Source organism: Erythrolamprus reginae, chromosome 1 (genome assembly GCF_031021105.1).
Source record: "Erythrolamprus reginae isolate rEryReg1 chromosome 1, rEryReg1.hap1, whole genome shotgun sequence".
Taxonomy (NCBI): Eukaryota; Metazoa; Chordata; class Lepidosauria; order Squamata; family Dipsadidae; genus Erythrolamprus; species Erythrolamprus reginae.
The window spans coordinates 354,581,312-354,608,467 of record NC_091950.1 but is presented as its reverse complement, the minus strand read 5'-3'; the positions used below and the strand labels follow the sequence as shown (position 1 = coordinate 354,608,467).

Below are 27,156 nucleotides of genomic sequence, written 5' to 3'. Positions count from 1 at the left end.
GAGAAGGATAAATTCAACATCAATGTTTATGCAGTAAATAAGAACCAGCATCTCATTCCCAGTGTTGGTTTTTAAAGCTTTCAAGGGTTTTGAATCCTTACAATCATTGAAAGTTTGTTCCCATTTGACAAAAGTTTTCCAAATTGTTCTGGACAATTATTAGAAAAAATAAAGTTTAGCTATGGGGTTCTTAAAGCTTTCTGAACTTGATTAATATCTTGCAGATATTTCATTACTATATTAGGTATCGCTATCAATGCTGGAAAGAAGTGGTGTTTGGTCTCTATTTACTGTATATACTAGTGGCTTGCCTGTCAGTGTCAATGGTAATGTTCATGCCAGGTTATTGTTTACTGTTTGTCTGAGTTGGTAGTTTCTTGGTTGGGGTATTATTTGATTCTTGGTTGTGGGTCTAATATTAACCTTGGTGTTAATCTCTGTTTAGTTGGCTATTGATTACTAGTAAGATAGTGTTTTGATCTTTTAGTTTGCTTTTTTTTTGTCTTTTGCTTGTGTCTTTTGAATGGTGTGTAGACATTGTTCATGTCTATGTGCCTGTTGATGACTGATTTGACCAAAGGCCTGGTTTCTAGGAATTCTCTAGCATTTTTAGACTTGACTTGGGCTAGGACAGGGGTAGGCAAAGTTGGCTCTTCTATGACTTGTGGACTTCAATTCCCAGAATTTCTGAACCAATCATTCTAGCTCAGGAATTCTGGGAGTTGAAGGCCTCATGTCATAGGAGAGCCAACTTTTCCTACCCCTGGGCTAAGAGATTCAGAGTGCCCTAGTTGAAACTATAGTGAAACTATATAATAGATGCCCATGTATTGTGCAATTAGGGACTTTCATCATGCCTTCTGACTGCTAGTTGACATTAGTATGAGTACTTAGTTTGTAAAACTCTATGTTTAAATTGCTATGTCTTTATCCACCACTACACTACTAAATGAGAAGGGCCACCTCTGTTTTAGATGGGCAATTCATTTGAATGGCTACATGGTAAGCAGATAGAACATGGTTACAAATAATGATATCTATTAAATTTGACTGGTAAAAATGGATGAGAATTCATAAACATCCTCATAGAAAGAGCAAAATAGAATTGGAATTATTAGAATGTGAGAGGCAGCCCTGTATCTCCTCAAATTCCCTAGAATCATAGGGCCGAAAGAGGTCTTCTATTCTATTCCCTTGCCCAAGGCACGTGCCCTTTTCCCATCCTGAACAAATAGCTGTCCAATATTTTATTGAAGACCTATTTGACTTGAAAGTCCAAAGATATAAGATTCTAAGGGATACTTGTGAGATACTTTCTTCAAACTTTTACTGAATAGTATCAATTCCTTCATCTTTGTTCTGGAATTTACAGTTCTCAGAATTCCTACAGAATGAGGCATTGTGATTATATGGAAGGGAGAACAAGGGAAGTGGCGAGCATCAATTCACACAAATTCAGTGCAACCACAGAAGGAAATAGATAGACTACCATAAGAACAGAACAGGTTCGCCAGGTCCTGTCAATCTTTCCCTCCCAAATTGCTTATGAGGACAGAAATATACTTATACTCTGCATAAAGTTTGCCATGAGGAAGGAAAACAACAGAAAATGACACAGCCTTATATAGAGCATCTGCCAACCTAAGTGAGTGAGGGAGAAAGACCAGGGGTGGGCTACTGCCCAGATTTGGGGGGGGGGGGAATGCAGTGGGGTAGCAAAAATGGAGCTCCACCCTACAGCACCCAATTTGCACTGAAAGATGTTGAAAGAAAATGCAGGGCATCCTGCATAAACCACGCCCACAGTGTGGTAGTAAAGTTTTTGGTAGCCCTTCACTGGGAAAGACAAATAAAAGTAACAAGCCCATGACATTGCATAAGACAACTTGGCAGATAGAGAATTAAGAGTAACATTGGGAAGTAACTCAAAGCATATCCTGGAAGTCAGGACACAAGCAGGAATCCTTTAGAAACAGGACAGCAAATATCAAAACCCATCATACATATAGTATCTGCTATATAAGTTGGCTACCATTGCATGGAGTTTATTTACATTTGGAAGTGTAAGAAAGTATGTTAATGTTTTGGCACTGACTGGGTTTTTCCTCTTCCTCATTTGGACTCACTGCTGGGTGTGTATGCTTGCAGAAAGAACCTTTTTGACAATATTAACCTCATTTGTATCTGGGGATTACTTCCCTTTGTAACCAAAGGAGCAAATGACTGCATTATATTCTACCAAGCAGAGACCTTATCTTTTTTTACCCACATAATAGATCCAGCTCTATATTTTGAAGGCTGGGTAGGCAGGGCAAGGCAGCTGTTCTATTGACTGGACTATGTTGTTCCCCGATGGCTGACCAAAGAAGGCATTTTATTTCCAAACAATCGCTAGTCTGTTTTAGGTTAAACCTAATCTGCCCTAACCTTACAACTGATGAATTCCAATCTCTATCCCCATGATGGCGAACCTGTGACACACCTGCTACAGGTGGCACGCACAGCCATATCTGAGGACATGCAAGGCATTGCCCTATGTCAGCTTCAGCTGATATTTGGCATTCTAGAAGGTGGGGGAGGCCATTTTCACTCTCCCCAGGCTTCGTAGTCTGTGGATGGCAAAAAACAGACCCAAAGGCCCTACCAGAAGTTCAGAAAGACATTGGGCTCATTTTTCGCCATCCACAGGCTCTGGAGGCTTTCCTGAAGCCTGAAGAGGGCAAAAAATGGCCCAATGGGCCTACCAGCAGTCCAGAGGCTTCAATGAGGTCTGCGTACATGTGTGTGGAGACAGTGTAGGGGATTGTGTGCACATTCACAGGGGGAGAGCATTGCATATGGGTGTGGGTGCACATGTGCGTACTTGCCCTTTTGACACATGAGCAAAAAAAGATTTGCCATCGCTGCTCTATCCCATTCAGTGGGAAATGGGAATACAACTGACATACCTCTTCATATGGTGAAATTAAGTTTTCTTTACTTTTGGAATTAAATCACAACTGTTGGCAAACTATATTATCAGTCTTGCTTACCAAACCATTATTAAATCATATATAGAGAGATCACTTTAATAATAATGGCTTTGAATGGCATGTTGAACATTGGTTTGACTAAAGGAGAGGAGGATGCCTGGGACGTTTGCCCAGGTTCGCCTGGTGCTCCAGTTGCGGCCCTATCTGGACTGGGACTCACTGCTCATAGTCACTCATGCCCTCATCACCTCGAGATTCGACTACTGTAATGCTCTCTACATGGGTCTACCTTTGAAGAGTGTTCGGAAACTTCAGATCATGCAGAATGCAGCTGCGAGAGCAATCATGGGCTTTCCTAAATATGCCCATGTCACACCAACACTCTGCAGTCTGCATTGGTTGCCGATCAATTTCCAGTCACAATTCAAAGTGTTGGTTATGACCTATAAAGCCCTTCATGGCATCGGACCAGAATATATCCGGGACCGCCTTCTGCCGCATGAATCCCAGCAACTGATTAGGTCCCACAGAGTTGGCCTTCTCCGGGTCCCGTCGACTAAATAATGTCATTTGGCGGGTCCCAGGGGAAGAGCTTTCTCTGTGGCAGCCCTGACTCTCTGGAACCAGCTCCCCCGAGATTAGAACTACCCCCCCTTACCTTCCGTAAACTCCTTAAAACCCACCTTTGCCACCAGGCATGGGGGAATTGAGATATCTCCCCCAGACCTATACAATTTATGTATGGTATGTTTGTATGTATGTCTGATTAATAATGGGTTTTTAAAAATGTTTTTAAATTATTAGATTTGTTATGAATTGTTCTATTGCTGTTGTGAGCCGCCCCGATTCTACGGAGAGGGGCGGCATATAAATCAAACAAACAAACAAACAAATAAATAAATTAATTAATTAATAGGGGGGAAAGGTGGAAAGCAATAATTCACAATTGAAATGTATTTCAGATTTAATTATGTCTACTCCTATTTTGTATTTTGATGTATTTAAGGTTACTCACTAGGTAATGTTGTGTGAGTCTCCAAGCTTCCATCGCTTCCAGTGCTTGAAAAAGAATAATAAAAATTGATCATCCAGTACATACCATTTGTTATAAAGAACAACTGTGTAAAGTGGAGTTTTGAAAAACAAATCTCTTCCTAAATAAACTATTAGGCATGTGTGAATTCTGTTTTCAAAGTTTCCAGATTATTTTAAACAACAAATATTTGTCATAATTTCCAAAGAAAATTATTATCTGAAGAAAATACTTGCCATAATTTCTGAAGAAACCATTTGAGAGCACATACAGTTAGCTTAAACAGCAAAATATAGCCCTGTTTATTTTTCTGCATTTGGCTTATCAAAGCATATCAAGATACTATTTAATAACATTATTGCATTGTATTTTTATTCCCAATGTCAGCATAACAAAAATCGTTCTCTTAAGAATTGAATTTATTTGACAAAATGATCAGAATTCCACAAAGATATTGCAAGGAGGAAAATATGCAGAGGAGAATTGGTGATAATATTCCTATAAGGAATATTCCTTATTCCTATAAGGATTGTCACATTAATACATACAAGCATTAGGCAAGCTTCCTATCATTGCTTTGTGCCAGTCCTAGTGGAGGCTTAATGACTTAGGAATTATCTCCAATCTTGATCAGGAGCTATTTATTCAGTTTGTAATAGAAATATAATCCACAGTAAAGATTGCCAGATGGTAGCACACTGTTAAAAGATCCTTTAATAAGTGGTTGAGAAAAGATCAAACTGCATGTTTGGGCATGAAAATATGATGTAGGAAGAACTTTCCCATAATGCAGCCTTTTTTCATTTCTTTCATATCTATAATTAACTGAACTTTGCAACCATGAATCTTCAGTTCTGTATTCTACTTCTGTTTTATTTAGCTTGACACCCTCCAGTTGGGAATTCTAGACCTTGCTCTCCTAGCACAGCTGGGAGGTGCAGTGTTGGAGAAGACTTTTAATAGAACATGGAGGAAATTTTGGAGGAAAAAACTTACCTCCAGGAAAGTCCTCTCCAAGCTGTTTTGATATCATTCAAACCAATTGCTTTAGCGCCTTCAGCAATCTGTTTAAAGTAGAAAAAATAAAATGCAATCAAAATGAATTTATTATTTCTTACAGAATCAAAAAGTTAACATCTGGGTAATGCTTACTGATGAGGTCATACTATCAATCTACCAACATGGAGGAATATTCTAGAAAACCTTCATTTACTAAATAAAGTATTCACCATTTAACCTGGATATTGAAAGAATCTGTTTTCTAACTTGCACACCACAGAGGGAAAGAGAGAGGGGGAGGGAAGGAGGGAGAGAGAGAGAGAGAGAGAGAGGCTGTTGGGGTCTGGATGGGTGTCAACAGACTCAAGCTCAACCCGGATAAGATGGAGTGGCTGTGGGTTCTGCCTCCAAAGGACAATTCCATCTGTCCATCCATAACCCTGGGGGGGAATTACTGACCCCCTCAAAGAGGGTCCGCAACTTGGGCGTCCTCCTCGACCCACAGCTCACATTAGAGAAACATCTTTCAGCTGTGGCGAGGGGGGCATTTGCCCAGGTTCACCTGGTGCACCAGTTGCGGCCCTATCTGGACTGGGACTCACTGCTCACAGTCACTCATGCCCTCATCACCTCGAGGCTCGACTACTGTAATGCTCTCTACATGGGGCTACCTTTGAAAAGTGTTCGGAAACTTCAGATCGTGCAGAATGCAGCTGCGAGAGCAATCATGGGGTTCCCAAGGCATGCCCATGTTACACCAACATTCCGCAGTCTGCATTGGTTGCCGATCAATTTCCGGTCACAATTCAAAGTGTTGGTTATGACCTATAAAGTCCTTCATGGCATTGGACCAGAATATCTCTGGGACCGCCTTCTGCCGCACGAATACCAGCGACCGGTTAGGTCCCACAGAGTTGGCCTTCTCCGGGTCCCATCAACTAAACAATGTCATTTGGCGGGACCCAGGAGAAGAGCCGACCCTCTGGAACCAGCTCCCCCCAGATATCAGAGTTGCCCCCACCCTCCTTGCCTTTCGTAAGCTCCTTAAAACCCACCCCTGTCGTCAGGCATGGGGGAATTGAGATATTCCCTTCCCCCTAGGCTTATAAAATTTATGCATGATATGTCTGTATGTATGATTGGTTTTTTAATTGGGTTTTTTTTACATTACTTTTAATATTAGATTTGTTCATATTGTCTTTTTACTGTTGTTAGCCGCCCCGAGTCTTCGGAGAGGGGCGGCATACAAATGTAATTAATAATAATAATAATAATAATAATAATAATAATAATAATATCATAGCTCCAGCTAAAATGGCCAATTATGAAGTTTCATTTAATAAACATTCAGGATTAACATTCTGTTTGATGTCATTTTATTTTATTTTTATTTTATTTTTTTTAATTTTATTTTATATGACTTACAAACATTTAGACATCAAACAATACAACATTAAACATTTACACTTGATATATTTACAAAATTTATTTTTTTAACAATTCTATTTACTATACCTTTTTCTTAATTTCCACCCAGTTGTAAATTTCCCCCCACACTTTGTAATAGTCCTTATTTTGTTGGTTTTGAATTTCGTATGTTAATTTGCTAAATTTGGCGCAGTCTAATATTTTTTTAATTACCGATTCTTTGTTTGGAATCTTATCTTGTTTCCAGACTTGTGCATATGCTAATCTTGCAGCAGTAAGTAAGTGATTGATTAAGTAGTAGTTTTCTTTGCTATGTTTGCCTCTAATTATGCCTAATAAATACATTTCCGGTTTTATTTCAATTTTATAGCCCAATATTTCTTCCATCCATGCCCTAATTTGAATCCAAATTTTTTTTGCTTCGTTACATTGCCACCATATGTGGTAGTATGTTCCCACTTCTTTTTTACACTTCCAACATTTGTTACTAATGTTTACATTCATTTTGGCTAGGCGCGCTGGCGCATAATGCCATCGGAAGAACATTTTATAAAGATTTTCTTTATATGATGTTGACAAAGTCATCTTATAGTTAACTGACCATAGTTTTCCCCAGTCTTCTAGCTGAATTGCATATCCAAAGTTAGTCATCCAAGATATCATATTAGGTTTAACAATTTCTTCGATGTTTTCATAATTTAATAGATAAATATACATTTTGGTTATAAATTTTTTGTCAGATCCTGTCAATATTTTGTCTATTTCATTTTGTTTATTACATATTCCGAATTTTACTAAGTCCCTTTTATATCTACTTTGAATTTGGTAATATGGAAGCCAATCTATTACTATGCTTTCCTCTTTAAGTCTTTCTCTAGTTTTAAGACTTGTTCTGTTCGAAAAAAGTTCCTAATGTTATGTTCCCGGGTCACCCTGACCCGGACCGAAAACTCTTCATTTGCAGTGCTTATGTTTGGTCTTTTTGAAAGCTTTTTTCACCTGGAAACATGTTTGAACATTTCTGCACACAATGGAATGAAAATTGAACTGAAAAAATTAATCCTTATTGGTTTATTTTGCACATAAATGTGCCTCCCCCCCCATTTTTGTGAAAGTTTTTTCAATTTATGGATAGTTTTGCTTGCAAAATCCATTCTATTTTACTAAAGTTGGTGTGGGATTGGTAGCTTGAACATTTCTGCACACAATGATATGAAAATTGAACTGAGAAAATTAATCCTTATTGGTTTATTTTGCTCATAAATGGGCCCCCATGCTTATACTCAAATAGGCTTATACTCGAGTAGGCTTATACTCGAGAATAAAATGATATGGTCTTATATTCAAAAATAAACCAATAAGAATCATTTTTTTCCAGTTCATTTCTATTTTTCTTATGTTTAGGATTGTTCAATTTAGTATATCAAAACTTTTGAGTTTATTGATAATTTTGCCTGCAAAATGCATTCTATTTTACTATTCTATTTTGGTGTGGGATTGGTAGCTTGAACCTTTCTGAACATAATGATATGAAAATTAAACTGAAAAAATGATCCTTATTGGTTTATTTTGCTCATAAATGGGCCCCCATGCTTATACTCAAATAGGCTTATACTCGAGTAGGCTTATACTCGAGTATAAAACAATAAACCAATAAGAGTCATTTTTTTCAGTTCATTTATATTTTTCTTATGTTCAGGATTGTTCAATTTAGTATATCAAACCTTTTGGGGGAAAATTCCTTAGGGATTTGTAGCCTTAAAAAATATAAATTGACACGAAATTCAAAAAGGATGGGGGGAGGGGCTTTTTGATCAAAATAAAAATATAAGTCTCAATTTTTCCAGTTCAATTTTCATATCATTATGTTCATAAATGTTCAAACTAGTTTTCCAGTGGAAAAAGTTTTCAAAAAGACCAAATTCAAGTACCTAAAAAAAATCATTTTGATCCGGGTCTATATGACCCGAACAGAGTAAATGTGACTTTTTTTTTGCCAAGAAAAAAATTTTTCCCCCACCCCCACAAATATTTTTTTGATGATCAGCATTGTTAAATTGAGTAAATGAATGCGTAAGATTTTAAAGAATATTTCGGATTTGGAGCATAAAAAAATAAAAAGTGAAAATTGTTGCAAGCAGCCAGGGGGGGGGGAGGCCTTATTTCTGATGTTAAAAAAACAGTAAGAATCATTTTTTTCAGTTCCTTTATATTTTTCTTATATTCAGAAATGTTCAAGGTACCATTCCCACACCAACTCCAGTAAAATAGACTGCATTTTGCAAGCAAAACTATCCATAAATTGAAAAAACTTTCACAAAAACGGGGGGGGAGGCACATTTATGGGCAAAATAAACCAATAAGGATTAATTTTTTCAGTTCAATTTTCATTCCATTGTGTGAAGAAATGTTCAGACTACTTTCCAAGTGAAAAAAGCTTTCAAAAAGACCAAACATAAGCACTGCAAATGAAGAGTTTTCGGTCCGGGTCAGGGTGACCCGGGAACATAACATTAGGGAGGTTTTTTTTTTCAGCAAGAAAGAAATCTCCCACCCCCCAAAAAAAATTCTCATAGAGAGAACCCCTGAAATGATGAAAAGTCATGAAATTTCAAGTTTCAGATATGCAGGGAAAATTTTTTACAGGGTCTCAAACCTTGATTTCGGGTCTCACAGACCCGAACAGAACAGCAGGGTTAATAGGACTTCGTAGGTTATTTTTTGTACTTGGCTAATTATATTTGGATGAATTTGAGCTTCTAGTGTGGATAGCCATCTGGGTATTTCATTATACAGTGATCCCCCGTTTATTGCGTCCCCAACCATTGCGAACAGGGTACTTCGCTATTTTTCAACCCGGAAGTCAAAAATACCATCTACGCATGCGTGCCGGGCACGCATGCGTAGATGGCAGCGGCTTCCCTGGGTCTTCCCCCTCTTGCTGGCGTCAGCGAGGAGTTTCCCCACCGCCCACGCAAACTCCTCGCTGCCGCCCGCCCTTCGCCCGCCCACGCCGTTCATTCTCGCTGCTTTTGAGCTGAGTCCGGGAGCGAATTCGCTCCCGGACTCAGCTCAAAAGCGCCGATAGCAAGCGGCAAGGAACGGCTTGTCTCGGCGCTTTCGAGCTGTCAGCTCGAAAGCGCCGAGACAAGCCGTTCCTTGCCGCTTGGTATCGCCGGTTTTGAGCTGAGTCCGGAAGCGAATTCGCTTCCGGACTCAGCTCAAAACCGCCGATAGCAAGCGGCAAGGAACGGCTTGTCTCGGCGCTTTCGAGCTGTCAGCTCGAAAGCGCCGAGACAAGCCGTTCCTTGCCGCTTGGTATCGCCGGTTTTGAGCTGAGTCCGGAAGCGAATTCGCTTCCGGACTCAGCTCAAAACCGCCGATAGCAAGCGGCAAGGAACGGCTTGTCTCGGCGCTTTTGAGCTGAGTCCGGTCAGCTCGAAAGCGCCGAGACAAGCCGTTCCTTGCCGCTTGCTATCGGCGCTTTTGAGCTGAGTCCGGAAGCGAATTCGCTTCCGGACTCAGCTCAAAAGCGCCGAGAGCCAGCACCCCCCGGACCCCCAACCCGGGTTTGGGGGGCTGCTAGGAAGCCCTCCATGCCGGCGGCAAACAGCCGCCCCGCCCCCAATCTTCGGCTCCTCGCTAGCGCTGTGGGAGTAAAAACACCGTCTGCACATGCGCAGACGGTGTTTTTACTTCCGCATCGCTACTTCGCGAAAACCCGCTCGTTGCGGGGGCTCCTGGAACGGAACCCTCGCAACGAGCGGGGGATCACTGTAGTGTTTTTTCCTGACTTTCCGCCAGTGTGTCAATAGTGTATTCCGAATTTGGTGCTGTTTAAACTGAGTATGTTTTGAATGTTCTTTTTCCCACAAATTTGCGTGCCATCCTTCATTTATATCGTGGCCTTCTATTGTTAAAATTCTAGGATTTTCAAGGTTGACCCATTCTTTAATCCATAGTAATTTAGTGGCTTGGTGGTATATTTCTAAGTTGGGTAAACCGAATCCTCCTCTTGTTCTTAAATCTTGTAGGCCTTTCATGTTTATTCTTGGTGTTTTGTGTTTGATGTCATTTTAATAAGATGGCATTCTTAGATTCTTAGGAATAACAGCATTACTGAAAATGTGGACATACTTACCATCATTGAATCACCAAGAGCTGCTATCACTCGAATGTCAGCTGGCTGCAGCCTGTGGACTAAAAATAATAGAAATAAAATTGGGGGAGGAGAATATCATATACTGAATGCAAAATAACAGAGCTGCAAGCGACCTTGAAAATCTTCTAGTCCAACTCCCTGCTCAAGGAGGAGACCCTATACTATTTCAAACAAAAGACTTTCCAATCTCTTCTTAAAAACTTCCAATGATGGAGCACCTACAACTTCCAGAGGCAAACTATTTGAATGATTAATTGTTCACACTGTCAGGAAATTTGGATTAAATTGGATCTCTTTCTTTATGAGTTTCCATCTATTACTTCTTGTCCTGCCTTCAGGTACTTTGGAGAATAGGTTGATTCCTTCTTCTTTGTGACAGGCCCTCAAATAGTGTATTAGAAAACTGCTATCATGTCACCCTTAGTTCTTCTTTTCGTTAGACTAGACATACCCAGTTTAATATCCTGATAGGCTAAACATGTTGTAGCGAGAGGTATAACTTAAAAGTTAAGTTGAGCACTTCTAAAGCTAATGAGTTCCAATATCCTTACCAGGGCATAGATCTTACTAGACTAGTGTGACCAGACGTCAGCGGGACAGTCACACTTTTTCATCTTGTCCTGCATCCTGCATCCTTTGAAAAATGTCCCGCTTTTTCTTTCTCCCAACCAGCCCCCTTGGGAAGAGGCTGGAGGGAGGGGATTCCAAGCTCTCCACTGCTGCCTCACCCTCCCCGCCCCAACCCAGCTTAGCTGGAGGTCTCTGCGCTTACTTCCCGCCAGCTGTGCAGGGTTTTGCTCGCCTGTTTCCCCCATCCCGCCTCCTCTCCCACCTTCGCCTTCACCCAGGCACCATCGGGGCAGGGAAGGCGGGTGGCTCCTGTGCTGCAGACATCCCGCCTGTCAGCCTCTGAGCCCGAAGGAGCAGTGGAAGCTCCGCCCCCTCTCTCCATGTGAAGTTGCTCCTGGGCCAGAGCACCTACTGAGCCCAAGGGAAGAGGCTGGGTTCATGGGGGGGGGGGAGGAAGAGGAGGAGAGGAAGGAAGGGAGAAAGAAAGAGAGGGAGGGAAGGAGGGAGAGAGAGAAAAAAGAGGGAGAGAAAGAGAGAGAGAAAGAAAGAAAGAGAGAGAAAGAAAGAGAGAAAGAATGAATGAAAGAGGGAGGGGGAGAGAAGGAGAGAAATGGAGAAAGAGAGAGAAAAGAGGAAGAAATAGAGAAACAGAAAGAAAGGGAGAGAGAGAGAAAGAGAGAGGGGGAGAAAGAGAAAGAAAGAAGAAGGAAGGGAGAGAGAGAAAGTGGGAGGAAAAGAGAGAGAGAGAAAAAGATTCTAATTTTTTTGGGCTAAACTTTCTTTAGCCTCCCCCCACACCCATGGTGTCCCTCTTTCCCAATCTTAAAATCTGGTCACTTTATAGTACACATAATTTGGGCCTATTTCCATTTAATCTTGCATAGGACTGCGTTGTACAAAAATAAAAGAATATAACAGGCAGATCAATAATATTAAGCACTGACCTAGTTTGCTAAACTACAACCTAAATATGCCTTATGTTCTCCAGATTGTTCATTATCTTTGTTGCCCAATTTGGCAATTAATTTTCTCTTTGGGGACCATCTTGCATATTATTAGGCAGCTGAAATTCCATAGTCAATGGGATTTAAGGAGTCTCATTGTATGCTCTACTTTCATCCATACCAACCCTGAACATACAGTTTAAACATATAGCTAAGTTTAAACATTCATTGTTAGTAAAATATGAGCAGAAAAATACAGTCACTAGATTGCTTAAGATTATAAAAATAGAAAAAGAAAATAAAAAACTACATATGTTTGTTGTCACTTTCTTCCCAAGCCCCAACATTTTACATAAATGTGCACTAAGAGAGGAGAATACATTTTATTATTATTATTATTATTATTATTATTATTATTATTATTATTATTGTTGCTGTTGTTTTGTTGTTGTTATTATTGTTATTGTTGTTTGTTGTTGTTGTTGTTGTTGTTATTATTATTATTATTATTATTATTATTATTATTATTATTATTATTATTATTACAAGCAGTTATTTCTCACCTGATATGGGAACTTCTCTGGATTCAGTCTGTACAGAACATGGCAGATTGCTCCCCCAATTCTTAAAAACAAAATTCAGCCAACATATCACTGGAAATGATTTCTATAGTTGTAATATTTATTTATTTATTTATTGGTTGGTTGATTGGATTTATATGCCATTCCTCTCTGGGGACTCGGGGCAGCTTACAGCATATAAAAAACAATACGAAACATCCTAAATCCAATTATTTAAAACTAAGCTAACTAATCTGAGACCAATCTAAAAACCTAATTTATTACAAAACAAGTCACTCTCATTCTAACAACAGCAAATGTTCCATTCATCGGCGGGGGCTGATGTCTAATGTCCCCAGGCCTGCCGGCACAAATAGGTCTTCAAATTCTTGCGGAAGGCAAGGAGGATGGGGGCAGTACGAATCTCTGGGGGGGGAGATGATTCCAGAGGGCTGGGGCCCCCACAGAGAAGGCTCTGCACCTAGGACCCGCCAGGCAATATTGCCTAGTTGACGGGACCTGGAGAAGGCCAACTCTGTGGGATCTGACTGGTTGCTGGGACTCATGTGGCAGGAGGCAGTCCCATAAGTAATCTGGTCCAATGACATGTAGAGCTTTATATATTGAAGCTATATTGCAATCTAGAAGCAACTTGTGTTTCAAAGGGATGTCCACATCCTATTTCTGTGCTTCAAGAAGCAACTTGAAATTACTGATTCATCCTTGGGATGTCAGGAACAGAATAATATCCAGCACTATTTATTACTCTTGCCCACGATTGAAAAACAGTTTGGTATTTCAGCATCTTTGGTTAAAGATGCTGAAATAAGAGCATGGCAACCTAAATTCTAGGCCCCTGTTAGGCATGAAGCCTACTGAGTTACTTTTGAGATGCTGGATCATCACTTTCAAAATGTTGTTACAAAACTGTATGGATGTGAAAGCATCCTGTGCATACCAGAAACCATGATTATGTTAAGATAAATAATGCACAGTAAATAATAAAGGGATTACCTGGTCTGGAAACTTGGTAGGGTTTCCTGGAGGATTTGTGGCATTGCTGTTTTTGAAGGTAAGCAGGAAAGGTTGTTGCTAATAGAGAAAGAACATGAATGCCAAGCTTCAAAATTCCAATAGAGAAAAACAGAAGCATAGCTTCAAGCCACTTGACTGCAGTTAAGTATGTACTGTAAGTCTAGCAATGGAAATGCTGCAAATAATGTTTCCCTCACAAAAAGGGGGCCATTTTGGAATCATCCTATTAGAATAATGGAGGCAAACTGGAAGTTTTGAACTGAGAAAAGCTTCCATAATGAGACCACTTCAAATAAGTACAGTATTTCCCCGAAAATAAGACCCTGTCTTATATTTTTTGAATCCTGAAATAAGCGCTTGGCGTGCACTCAAAAGCCTGATTGGACTTATTATCAAGAGGATGTCTTATTTTGGGGAAAACAGGGTATTAAGATGCAAAATGCAAAACGTTTGGAATCTTTTGTGTGAAAAAAAAGTTTATATCGTTTCATCATATCGCTTGTCAACCAATCCAACATATTGCACAGTGCTGCAAGTTGGCTATTTGGTGACAAAAAAAGACATCACTTCATTGACATAATACACAAATAATGCAAAAGAGTAATAGCTGGCTTATGTGACGCATAAAATTGGGCAGTTAAGACGAAATTTAGAATTACAGGCAGTTTAATAATCCAAATTCTAATAATATTTTGCAGTCTATGTTAGAACATTTTACATGCTATAGCAGGCCTTAAATTTCCCATTAACCTGTGTCTCAAGCTATGCTCACTTTCTGCTGCTACCAGTATGAAGAATCCCATTTCCCTAAACACTTATCAAAGGTCAGATAGGAGTGTTTGCTCAGAACGATTTGCTGCTTTGTGCATGAAGAGTGGAAAAGACGCCTCCTTCCAACATTCAAATGTAGGCACTGCACAGATGCAAACAAATCTCTCAAACGCTCTTGCCTTGTAAAGAAACACTTTTCAGATTATGCTACTACACTAAATGTTGTAACAACCCAAAATGAGTGCTATTCCCCTGCCCATTTTTTAAAAAAAGAAATACAGTATTAACCAATCTATCTTTGTGGTTTTATTGTGTTACGTTTTAAACTGTACAGTATGTCTCACTGGAAAAAAACATCATAAATTTTAACAGATGTAAGCTAATTGCATTTACACCTAACATGCAAATAGATAGAAAAAATATTATTTGCTCCATTTGCCTCATGTTGTGTGGGAGGCTATTTATTATTTGTTGGCTTTGTAATACCTCCGAGAGCTCAACACATCAAGAATAGTACTTTCCCCTCTATTTTTATTTCCTGACAGCAATACCCAGAGAGGTAGTGTGGGCTGAGAGGTAGCATGGAGCTCATCTTTCATGTCTCAGAATGAAGCTAATTCTCTATAGTTCTAGTCCAATGTTTCTCAACTTTGGTGCCTTTAAGATGAATTTCCCCATCTGTTTTGAGAATTTTGGGAATATGAGTATGAGTCCATGTATCTTAAAATTGCCAATGTGTGGAAACACTGTGATATCTAACCAATACATTGCTTAGCCATAAAGTATTTGGCCATCTTGCCTATAATTTGGGCTAGAAAATCCAAGGATATTTCCCCATGACATTAAGTAGAGCAGCCTTATTCCATCATGAAATCCCATAGATTAAAGAAGATTTGGGCAAATGCCATTGATTAGCTGATAAGATCAAATAAAATAAAAACCTAATTTTAAATATCTGTATTATGCTGCAGTTATGCCTATTTATTATGAATAAGCTATGATGGGGTTTTTTTCCTGTATAATAATGCCACTGAAATATATTTTATCTAGAAACATAGAAACATAGAAGACTGACGGCAGAAAAAGACCTCATGGTCCATCTAGTCTGCCCTTATACTATTTCCTGTGTTTTATCTTAGGATGGATATATGTTTATCCCAGGCATGTTTAAATTCAGTTACTGTGGATTTACCAACCACGTCTGCTGGAAGTTTGTTCCAAGGATCTACTACTCTTTCATTGAAATAATATTTCCTCACGTTGCTTTTGATCTTTCCCCCAACTAGTACATGGATATGAGATCTACAGGATATAAATTTATTAAAAGATAAAAGTGTAATCTTATACATGCTATTTAGAATCAGAAGTAAGGTGCATTACATTTTGTGGTAAAATTGTCTAGAATTTCAGTCTAATAGTTGAGGAATAGAACCAAGAGTTTCCACCTTCAACAGAAAAGTTACTCGAAAATTTGCTTGGTCTTCAAAAATCAAGATCATCAAAGGACATCTGTTTTAAGCATGAACTGTTAAGCTGACATTCAAACATTATTGGATGTTGCTTTGATCTCCAAATTGTTCATTCCCACACAACCCCTTGCATTAGAAGAAAACAGTATTGTGCTTACCGGGGTTGGGCAACTTAGTGTTATGTTATCCATAAAATTGAAGGAAACATCTTTTTCTCCAACAGGTTGAAGCTGGAGGTTAAAAGAAAGATTTGATTATGTAGTTATTTTATTTAAGATCTCATGCAACTGTTTCATTTACTGCTTTCACAGATTTTATGTAATAAGAAAAAGACATTTAAAAAAGCAATGAGCAAATATAAAGGTTACAAATAGAATATCTTCTTGCAGGATATCCTATAAAATTCTGAGAACAAAATACAGCATTTACCCAAGATTTATCTAAGAGTGGAGTAGAAAAAGAAGTCAAGATATAATGGGGATGAAGAGAAAATTATAGTCCTTAGCATTGACTTTCAACTAGATTCACTAGTCTTGATAGTAAGTTATCACTTTATTATCAGAAATAAAAGTAGGGTTTTGGATAGGAATGTACACATTGATCAAATAAAACAATACAGCCATTTCAAAACTGAATTATTCCCTGAAGTAGGTGCCTCACCATATTGTTCCAGAGAGCTCTGGAAAGTTGGGAATGTGATTTTTGGCTAAAATGAAAACAGTCTGGTGCAAAGAATGAGGTATCTATTCGCCCATCCTGAAAATGAAGAAAATATTGTCATTATTTTTATGTTGTTAATATATCTAATGTAAGTAAATATAAGGCAAAGAAAACTAGGAGATTGATTCAAAGCACACCAGATACTCAATATTTTAGAAAATAGTTATGTGATTCTGCTTGGATAATATTATGAATGATCCATGAGTTTGTACTGTAGCAATGGCTGAAATTTCAATGCTTCTACAGATCAGATTTGTTTCTATAGGCCATTTTCTATTTATGGTTGAATGAGTTCATAAAGCATGTTTCCCAGAGTCTGTAATTCAGTCCAAACATATCAAAATAATGTTACATTTGCATTTTCAGGATCTCTTAGATATATGCATCTACATTAAATTTACTTTGATTCTGTGGATACTCATTGTAGGAAAATAGGGAATGGAAATATTATGTACAACACCTTAAATAGTACAAAATGAAGATATTATTATTATTATTATTGCTATTGTTGCTGGTATTATTGTTTTGTATTTACCTTGGAAGAATTGTTCTGGTACAGACGAACAAAAAAAGAAACAAATTGGAATTTGGAACATACCTGTAAAACAGGTAATGAAATATTTCGGAGGAATGGCTGTAGTACAACTGTAAAATCTTCTCGAGTATCATATTTATGACTCTTAATTAGTTTTTGTATTTTGCTCTGTGAAAGAAAGAAATATAAAGATCCATCCTTCAATTCCTTGAGTAATTCCCATTAGTCAAGCAAGAAGAGATTAATCTTTTGTTTTTGAATCAAAACAATTCATGATCTAAAATAGGGGCATCAATCTCAATTATATTGAGGGCTTCATGAGGGTTGTGTTTGACCTTGGGGGGCCAGATGGGCACAGCTGGAGTAGGCATGGCCAGAGTGGGCATGGCCAGCTCTACGTCACCGTTGAGGCTCAGTTTTTGGTCATGATGGCCTCCTGTAATCTTCTGCCAGTGAAAACGAAGCCTGGGAGGGTCTCAAGTAGCTCTCCCAAGCTCAATTTTTGCTGGTAGAGGCATCACAGGCCGATCTGGCCCGTGGGACTTGACTTTGACCCTCCTGATCTAAAAACTGGATTTTTAGATTATAACATAGCATATTGAGGTACATGGTATCTTTACATTATGTAGTATATAACCTTCAAATGTAACGTATAATGTTATATTAGAAACAAGATGACAAGAGTGTATAATAGACAATCCACAAAATGGCAGTATTGATTCATGGCACTCCTACCTGATAAGCTTTGATTGCTTCCTCCATCACCAGGAGATCTAATGAGCCTTCTTTAAGGGAAAGAAGGCAACTGCACTGATCTCTGCATATGAAAATATAGGAAGAAAAGGCTTATATGGGACAAACAAGCAAACAAAAGACTGATGCAGTCATAAAGCAAATAGTTTCTCTAGTAAGGAAGAAGATATCTACCGTATATACTTTATTTGATCAAAGAAATATGAGGTTTTTAGTAGTGGTCTCTCCTTAATGATGAATGGTAAAATGTTATTAAAAATTCAGGTGTTTCGATTCTAGCCATTCTTATTTCTGGGCTTATCCTTTTATGAAGCAAGAGCTGCCAGCAAAGCAATATGCTCCCAACACATTGAAGACCTTGTTGTGCACTAGTTATTTTCTAGGGGCAAGATGTGACAAAAGCCAGGGAGTGTCACGCTGCAAACACAGACAATTCCCCACAAGGTTATCCCTGCTTTTAGTTCAACGAAAGTATCTGAATATCTATTATTTAGCCTCTTGAGTGTCATGATTGACATTTTGTTTGTTAAATGAAATCTAGAGTATAAAATTTCCCTCTACTCTGGAATAAGGCTGCAATTTCTATAATTTATATAGCAAAAGCTCAAAAAGAAGCATCAGCAATCCAAAATACCTCCCCCCGCCCAATTCTTTAGAACAGTATTTCTCAACCTCAGCAACACTTTAAGCTGTGTGAGCTTCAACTCTGGCTGGGGCAATTGTCGGAGTTGAAGTCCACACAGCTTAAAATTGCTGAGCTTGAGAAATAACTATTCAACAGGGAGAGGATCAATTTAATAAGAACCAGATGTGTTCAGTGGCCATCGAATGCTAAGGAGAAGTAAAGAAATGGGGGAGAACATAAAGTAATGAAATGCAAAACAGCAGCACTTAGCATGCAGGTCTTACTTGTGCAAGAGAAATCTGAATGAGTGAATGACCAGGTTGTATTGGATCCCCCCAGAGATTAGAATTGCCCCCACCCTCCTTGCCTTTCGAAAGTTGCTTAAAACCCACCTCTGCCGCCAGGCATGGGGGAACTGAGATATACAATTTTATGCATGCTATGTCTGTATGTATGATTGGTTTTTATATAATGGGCTTTTAACTGTTTTTAGTATTGGATATTGTTATATACTGTTTTATTGTTGTTGTTAGCCGCCCCGAGTCTGCGGAGAGGGGCGGCATACAAATCCAATAAATAAATAATAAATAAAATAAGGTAGCCAGTTTAATCACAGGAAAGACCAAGTACTGCAATATCTCAAGTTTATTTTTAAAGATATATGTTGAATCATGATTTAGCAGAGAAAATACATCAGCAAAATGAGATGTGGTTGAATTTTAATGTAATCTTAGGTGGGACATTTTTCTGTGTTATATTAGTTGTAAAGGCTATGTGTAAGTTTAAGTATGTTGCAATTCTCTTTTAGTCATTAAATTTCAGAACTAGTCATTGGAAACTAGTGGTCTTTATTGGGGTGTATTTAGTTTGGAAATAATGGAAGACCACGTTGTAGCCTTGATCTGTTTATTTAAGATTGGCTGGAACGTACCTCAAAGTAACAAAATATAAGAAAAGCAACCCGATACAAAAAGCAAAGAAAGTGGCACAGCTTGAGGTTCCTCTTAAAGATTTTTCCTTTGGAGGCGCAGCTTGACAGCTGCTTGAATTTCCCAGCCGGGTCTGTCAATCTGCCGCCGGGTATTTTACTTACATAACAGGGTGGGCTTCAAAAAATTTAGCAGCAGGTTCTCTGCCCGGTTGCTGGGTGTATGTGGCTATGGTGGGTGTAGCCTAGTTGGCCTCCTGCATCATGGTGGAGGGAGGGGTATTTTCTCCCTCTGAAATTTTTTTTTTTGGGGGGGGGGCGTTTGCCCTCCCTGGGCTCTGGAGGCTTTTTTTGAGCCACTGAGAGGGCAAAAACAGCCCCCACTGGGCTCCAGAAGCCCTCTGGAAGCCAGAAATGAGCCCACTTCAGACCTTCTGGAGCCTCCGGGATGCCCATTTTTCATCCTCCCTGAGCCTCCTTGTGGGGCCTACACTTACCTGCCATCCAAAACTGGCCACACAGAGAGGGGTGGGAGGGGCAGGGCAGGTAGAGCCAGCCAGGAATGGAATTTGGGGGTTTTCCGAATCACAAATCACGCAGAATCTTTGCTAGAGGATCACCCGAACCCGGGTGAACCTGGAACAGCCCACTCCTGGTTTTTATATAAAATAATAACTGGGATGCAAGAGTGCCTTACTGTGCTAAGTGCGCAGCACATGGTAATCTGCTATCTAGAAACAGTTTTCTTATAGGGAGAAGATCCATCACCTCCACCAGGTTAACCAGAGCTTTAGGTACCTGAAAAGGAAAGGAGTTAATTACCCAAATTGCATTACATGTAACACAGAGCTTGCATCTGTTCTATAGCAGTTTCAAAGCTGCTGTCAAATTTAATTTGCCTCCTATCAGGTTTCACCAGATTCCCTTTGCATTCGCTTCACATTCCTATCTCTGCATGGACATGTTTTTATTCCATTATATCACAGATAATGGAGTTACAATCCAATTTATTTAGATGGATCGGGTCAGGAAAGATTGGGACTAGCAAGTAATCATTTAGGGCAAAGAGAATATGCTAAGTTCACTTCTATTGATTTTAGCGAATGACAGTATTCACTAAAAAAAATATCTCTTCCTATTTACATTTAATTACATTCCATTAAGCACTGAAACCTATGATTCCTTGGCTTGTATGCAAGATATCCTTTTATTATCGCAACTACAAAACCACATTTCCAATCCTCTCCAATTTACAGGCTACTCCATAAAAATGCCCTAGCACAGTGATGGCAAACCTATGATACGAATGCCACAGGTGGTATGTGGAGTCATATCTGCTGGCCCGTGAGCCGTTGTCCTAGCTCAGCTCCAACGTGCATGTGTGTGATGGCTAGCTGATTTTTGGCTCACACAGAGGCTCTCGGAGGGTGTTTTTGGCTTCCAGAGAGCCTCCGGCGGATGGGAGAGGGCATTTTTAACCTGCCTCAGCTCCACAGAAGCTTTTGGAGCCTGAGGAGGGCAAAACACAAATCTACTGGGCCCACCAGAGGTTGGGGAAACAGGCCATTTCTGGCCTCCAGAATGCCTCTAAGGGGCATGGGAAGCTGTTTTTGCCCTCCTGGGGCATTGAATTATGGGTATGGACACTCGCAAATGTGCAATAGCATGTGGCCATGCTCTTTCAGCACCCCAGGAAAAAAAGTTTTACCATCACTTCCCTAGCAAAACCCAGTGAAAAAGAGACTGTAAAATTAAAACATTAGGATTTTTATACTGGGTCCTATGATACACATGTAAGTGTATTTGTAATGCTCTATTTTGCAGTTGACCACACAAGGAAGAATAATTACATTATTTTATTACAGCAATAAAATAATGCCCCTTGAGTATTGAGAAAATGCAGTCCCCTTGCAGATGGAGTGAGATGTGACCTTAATCGAAAGCATGCGACATATGGCTTTTGAACAAGAATCAGCAAAAATAAATTAAAATGGACGATTGTGTAAGACAAAATGAACAGATGTTCTCCGAGCAACAACCGCCTACCTACCTCTGTATGAAGCAAGTCAAGCGCTTCTTGAACATGATCTGAAAAGTTTGCCGCTGAATAGTGGTTCTAATTGGGAGGAGACACAGAAAGAGGCTGTTTACTGATTATAGAAAAGGAAAGGTTCAGTGAATTGTTGCGGATTCTATGAATTCAAATATGTGACTGTTCTTGGAAGTTGACTCCCTACTGGAAAAAATGACATGGGATTCATGTACGGTCCTATGTTGTAACTCAACCAGACAATGATGCAGGTAATAATGAACTAAAAGCTGGGCTAGAAAGACAATGCACAATCTTAGTCATCTGGCCACCTCAATGAAGTTCACAACTTACAACAGTTCATTCCATAACTGTTCAAAGTTACGATGGCCCCGAAAAAAATGATTTATGACCCTTTTTCATATGACAGTTGCAGCATCGATGTGGTCATGTGATCAAAATTCAGTTGCTCTGCAGCTGGCTCGTATTTATGATGGGTTGCAGTGTCCCAGAGTGATGTGATCATCTTTTGCAACCTTTTTTGACAAGCAAGGTCAACGAGGAAGCCAGATTCACTTGACAGCCATGTTTATCATTTTATTATTTATTTATTTATTAGATTTCTATGCCACCCTTCTCCGCAGACTCTAGGGCAGATCACAACAAAAATAAATACAATAATATAATATATAAGAAATCTAAGCTTAAAAATCAGATCTTAAACCCCAGTTCATTAAAACTGAAAAGTATTGAGACGCCAGACGAATTGCTAAACGGTGGTTCCCTTTATTCAGCTCTTTCCGCAAGTGACAATCAGCTGGGAACTCACCAGCCGGCAATGAGAAACTCGGCTCTATTTATACTCTTAAGGCTCGCGCCCAAAAGAGCTGTGCTGCGTCTGAGCCAATCAGACGCGTCCTATTCTTTTCAATCTGCCTGGTAACAGCATTCACCTCAGGCAACTATTTACATGGTAATATATACAGACTCAACAAAAACAATCACCCACATTCATCCCATATACATTCTAATCGTTGGCCAGAGCTAGGAGTAACACTCAATGGTTGCAAGCCTGCTGGCAAAGGTGAGTTTTTAAAGCCTCGCAGAAGGTCTGGAAGGTGGAGGCAGTACAAATACCTGGAGGGAGTTGATTCCAAACAGCCAGAGCGGAGAAGGCTCTTACGCTAGGCCCTGCCATCCCCCCTTAGGCGGCATTGCCTAGCTGACAGGACCTGGAAAAGACCAACTCTGAGGGACCTAACCAACTGCTAGGATACATGAGGCAGAAGGCGGTCCTGTAAGTAATCTGGTCCTAAGCCTAACTTAACAACCATAGTTCCCTCTAAGCTGAGCAGTGAGCAATCGCTCACTTAAAAATCATCATCAACTCAGAGTTTTTCAAATCTGCCCAGAAGCCGAGAGGGAAAGAGTGAGAGGGAAGGAGAGAGAGAGGAAGAGAGGAAGAGAGAGAAACAGATAGAAAAAAGAGAGGAAGGAAAAGAGAAAGAAAAAGAATGGGAGTAAGGAAGAGAGAAAGAAAATCAAAATCTAGTTTGAAACTAGCTCAACTATTTAAGTGGCATTTTGATATTGATAGAGTTGCCCTATTATGAGCTCACTGTTATAGACACACAGTACAGTATTTTATTTTGAAATTCTCTGAGGCAAAACAGGGTGGGTTTTTTATTTGTTTCTTTGTTTGTTTGTTTGTTTGTTTGTTTGTTTATTTAATATTTCTGTGCCACCCAGTCCCAAAGGGACTGCCACTCAGACACTATACTTTTACGCCCACCCCCCCAAAATAATTAGAGGGAACACTGTTAACAACTGCAATGATTCATTTAACAACTGTGGTTGTAAAATAGGGCAAAGCCCACTTAACAAATGTGTCAGCAACATAAATTTTGGGCCCTATTGTGGCCCTAAGTAGAGGACTACCTATAGACTTACTAAATACCCTCAGGCATTTAAATGCTAAATTCATCCATCCAAATTTTTTAAAAGAAAAATTATAATTACTAAATATAACAGAATGTTTTCCGTGGGAGGATGTAACTGCATTTAGTTTGGCAGGGTTAAAATGTTGTGTTAGGTCTTCAGGCAAGGGCAGGGAATGGAAAGAATAAATCACTTAAGCTAATTTCTATTTAATCCTCCAAGGTTAGAACTGTTGCTAGTTTTTGTAAGGTCAGACACTTCAGTTTACAGAAAGAGCTCAGATATACCTACTTGGCAGTTCTTAACAAAGAGGAAAAAATGTGTTAAAGGTTGGACAATATATATGTGTGTATGTGTGTGTGTTTGTGTGTGTATATGTATGTACACACATACGTATACGTATACATATACATATACATATATACATATACCTTAATTTTCAAATTCAGCAAAAACATATGACATATCTATCTATCATCTATCTATCTATCTATCTATCTATCTATCATCTATCTATCTATCTATCTATCTATCTCTATCTATCTATCTATCTATCTATCATCTATCTATCTCTATCTATCTATCTATCATCTATCTATCTATCTATCTATCTATCTATCTATCTATCTATCTATCTATCTATATCTATATCTATATCTATATCTATATCTATATCTATATCTATATCTATATCTATATCTATATCTATATCTATATCTATATCTATATCTATATCTATATCTATATCTATATCTATATCTATATCTATATCTATATCTATATCTATATATGTAGATTGTTCTGAGTTCGGGTTTTGCCCCGTGTAATAATTTGAGTGTCTATGCGACGTTTCGGTGAAATCACATTCACCATCATCAGGCTGAAGTTTCAAGCTTCGTGCTGTTGTAAATATGGAAGCTTGAAACTTCAGCCTGATGATGGTGAATGTGATTTCACCGAAACGTCGCATAGACACTCAAATTATTACATGGGGCAAAACCCGAACTCAGAACAATCTACATACATATACCCGTGAAAATCTACGAAAATATATATATATATATATATATATACACACACACACACACACACATACACACACACACACACACACACACATATATATATATATATAATGCACAATCTTAGTCATCTGGCCACCTCAATGAAGTTCACAACTTACAACAGTTCATTCCATAACTGTTCAAAGTTACGATGGCCCCGAAAAAAATGATTTATGACCCTTTTTCATATGACAGTTGCAGCATCGATGTGGTCATTTGATCAAAATTCAGTTGCTCTGCAGCTGGCTCCCTTAATTTTCAAATTCAGCTTAAACATGTGACATATATATATATATACACACACACACACATATATATATATATGTATGTATATGACGGTCTTGGCATATTCAGGTTTCTTCCCGTGTAGGATTTGGAAATTTCTGGCGACATGGGAAGAAACCCAAATATGCCAAGACCGTCATACCTGTACCCGTGAAAATCTACGAAAACATATATGTTTGTATGTATGTATGTATGTATGTATGTATGTATGTATGTATATATAAACCTGACTTCAACCAGCATACTTTTAGAGATTAAGTATCTACATTTTTTTTAAAAAAATGCTCAGTTTGTATATTTGTAAGCAAAAATACATTTACTATATTTCCTAACAAGAAAATAGATATTATCAAGCCACTGTTGACATTTTCCAAAGTTTAAAGAAGAAAATATCAGTTACTCACTTTTCATCATGGTACATGAATACCGGTGTCAGAAACATTAGCTTGATACCAGGAGCTACATTATGCAACTTCTGAAAAGCTAGGAGGTTCCCTAATTTTCTTTTCTTGTTCTAATGTTTCTGGAACTAATCTGAGATAGCATACTAAAGACAGCTGCCCTCATTTTTTTTTCCCCTGTGCAAATCTGGCACTTGCGAAGAATCAAATTAGCCCAGGAGAATTACAGAGTGAAGAGAGAGTTTATCAGTTAATTGCCACGAGTTTGTAAAAAATTGCAATCCAACCATGGATGGAATAAAGTAGGTGGGAGAAAAAAGTGATCACCTTTCAGTTTATACCTGAAGCTTTATCCTCATTCCAGAAAATTACTTCAAATTATATAACTACCGTATTTTTCAGAGTATTAGACACACCTTTTTCCCTCTCTAAAAGAGGATGGAAATGTTGGTGCATCTTATACACCAAACACAGTCATTTTTGGCCTGAAGCTCTGCTCACATCTCCCATTTTTGCAAAAACTGGGCCCACTTTTCACAAAAATGGGATACACAGAAGATTTGGGAGGCCTGCAGAGTGCTCCTGGGGACTGGGGGAAGGCAAAAACACCCCCGTTTTTGTGAAAAAACTGGTGAAAAACAGACAGTTTTTCACAAAAACAGGTGTTTTTGCCTTCCCCCAGCCCCCAGAAGCACTCTGCAGGCTTCCCAAACCCTCTGCACACCCCATTTTTGCAAAAACATTGGGTTATAATGGGCTGTTTTTGCAAAAAATGGGGTGCACTGAGGGTTGGGGAGGCTTGCAAAGTACTTCTGGGATCCGGGGAAGACAAAACTTTTTTTCCTTACTTACCTGTTTGAAATTTTGGTGAGTCTTATACACCAGTGCAATTTATAGTCTGAAAAATACAGTAATCTCTCTGGTATTATTGTGCAAATATTGTCACAACTTCCAACTGAGTTCTATACTTGTACTTGTAGTTCAGTTACGGGACTTGGTTTTTTCTAGTATAAAGTTGCAACATTAATCATTCACCACAACTTATAAACATTCTAAAAACTTACAATATCTTTGCAATAGTTGCAGAGATCTTGGATTCCAATGAATATTGTTATGACCTTCCAGCCAGTTTCCAATTTGGTTTTCTGAATGAAAGGAATAAAATAATAAACATTTCCGGTTTATCCATGCAAATATAACGATATCATACTGAACAATTAAAATGCAGTTTAGCGCGATTCTGAATAAATCACAAAATTGTTATGATTTTGACTGTTCACCAAATTTTGGACTACTTGCTAAGCATATAACCCACAGCTTCATGAGAGGCAGCTGCTACCTCTTTGATATGTACTTTTGATATATGTGATTTGAATCCTAATCTTATTTCTTTGTAGTTGTCTCTTTAGATAGACTTATTGAAATTATTTCTTTTTGACCTTCTAATTTACAGAAAGGCAGCATAGATTGTGAGAGTCCTTTCAATGTATACACCCCAGGTCAGAGGTCTGCAACCTTAAACACTCAAATACCCATTTGGACCCATTTCCCACAGAATAAAATTCTCCGGGAGCCACAAAACCTGGCTGGGTGTGGCCAACTCAATGCCACTCACTCCTAGTCACGCTTACCCAGGGTTTTTTTTGTCTCCTGGTGTTTTCTGTGGGAAACAGGTATCCCTCTCTCTCTGACTGTCTCTTTCTCTCTGTCTCATGTGTGTGTGTGTGTTTGTGCGTGCGTGCGTGCGTGCGTGTGTGTTCCCTCTTAAAACATTTCCAAAAACAGGTGAGAGTTTAGGTTGGGTTTTTTTTGCTGATATTGTTCTTTCTTCTTCTTTGGGTGCTTTTTACCATATTTAAATCAAAAGTCATTTCAGGTTCCCAGAAGCTATTTCATCTCCCTGCTCTGGTTGCCTGTTGGCTGAACCCACCATGG

The 27,156-nt window shown here is 38.9% G+C and overlaps 1 protein-coding gene across 2 annotated transcripts in view; it reads right to left on the bottom strand.

The window, feature by feature from the left end:
* PLB1 (phospholipase B1) overlaps nucleotides 1-27,156 on the bottom strand; it is a 134,044-nt gene that overhangs the window by 31,299 nt on the left and 75,589 nt on the right. For both annotated transcript variants that reach the window (XM_070740930.1, XM_070740939.1), the window contains exons 36-47: nucleotides 26,286-26,366; nucleotides 21,555-21,620; nucleotides 20,202-20,302; nucleotides 17,934-18,015; nucleotides 17,262-17,366; nucleotides 16,604-16,699; nucleotides 16,102-16,173; nucleotides 13,683-13,760; nucleotides 12,672-12,732; nucleotides 10,574-10,632; nucleotides 5,002-5,069; nucleotides 3,988-4,031 (exon numbers count right to left, since the gene is read on the bottom strand). In XM_070740930.1, coding sequence (XP_070597031.1) covers nucleotides 3,988-4,031; nucleotides 5,002-5,069; nucleotides 10,574-10,632; nucleotides 12,672-12,732; nucleotides 13,683-13,760; nucleotides 16,102-16,173; nucleotides 16,604-16,699; nucleotides 17,262-17,366; nucleotides 17,934-18,015; nucleotides 20,202-20,302; nucleotides 21,555-21,620; nucleotides 26,286-26,366 — 913 coding nt within the window. The remainder of the gene's footprint in view (nucleotides 1-3,987; nucleotides 4,032-5,001; nucleotides 5,070-10,573; nucleotides 10,633-12,671; nucleotides 12,733-13,682; nucleotides 13,761-16,101; nucleotides 16,174-16,603; nucleotides 16,700-17,261; nucleotides 17,367-17,933; nucleotides 18,016-20,201; nucleotides 20,303-21,554; nucleotides 21,621-26,285; nucleotides 26,367-27,156) is intronic.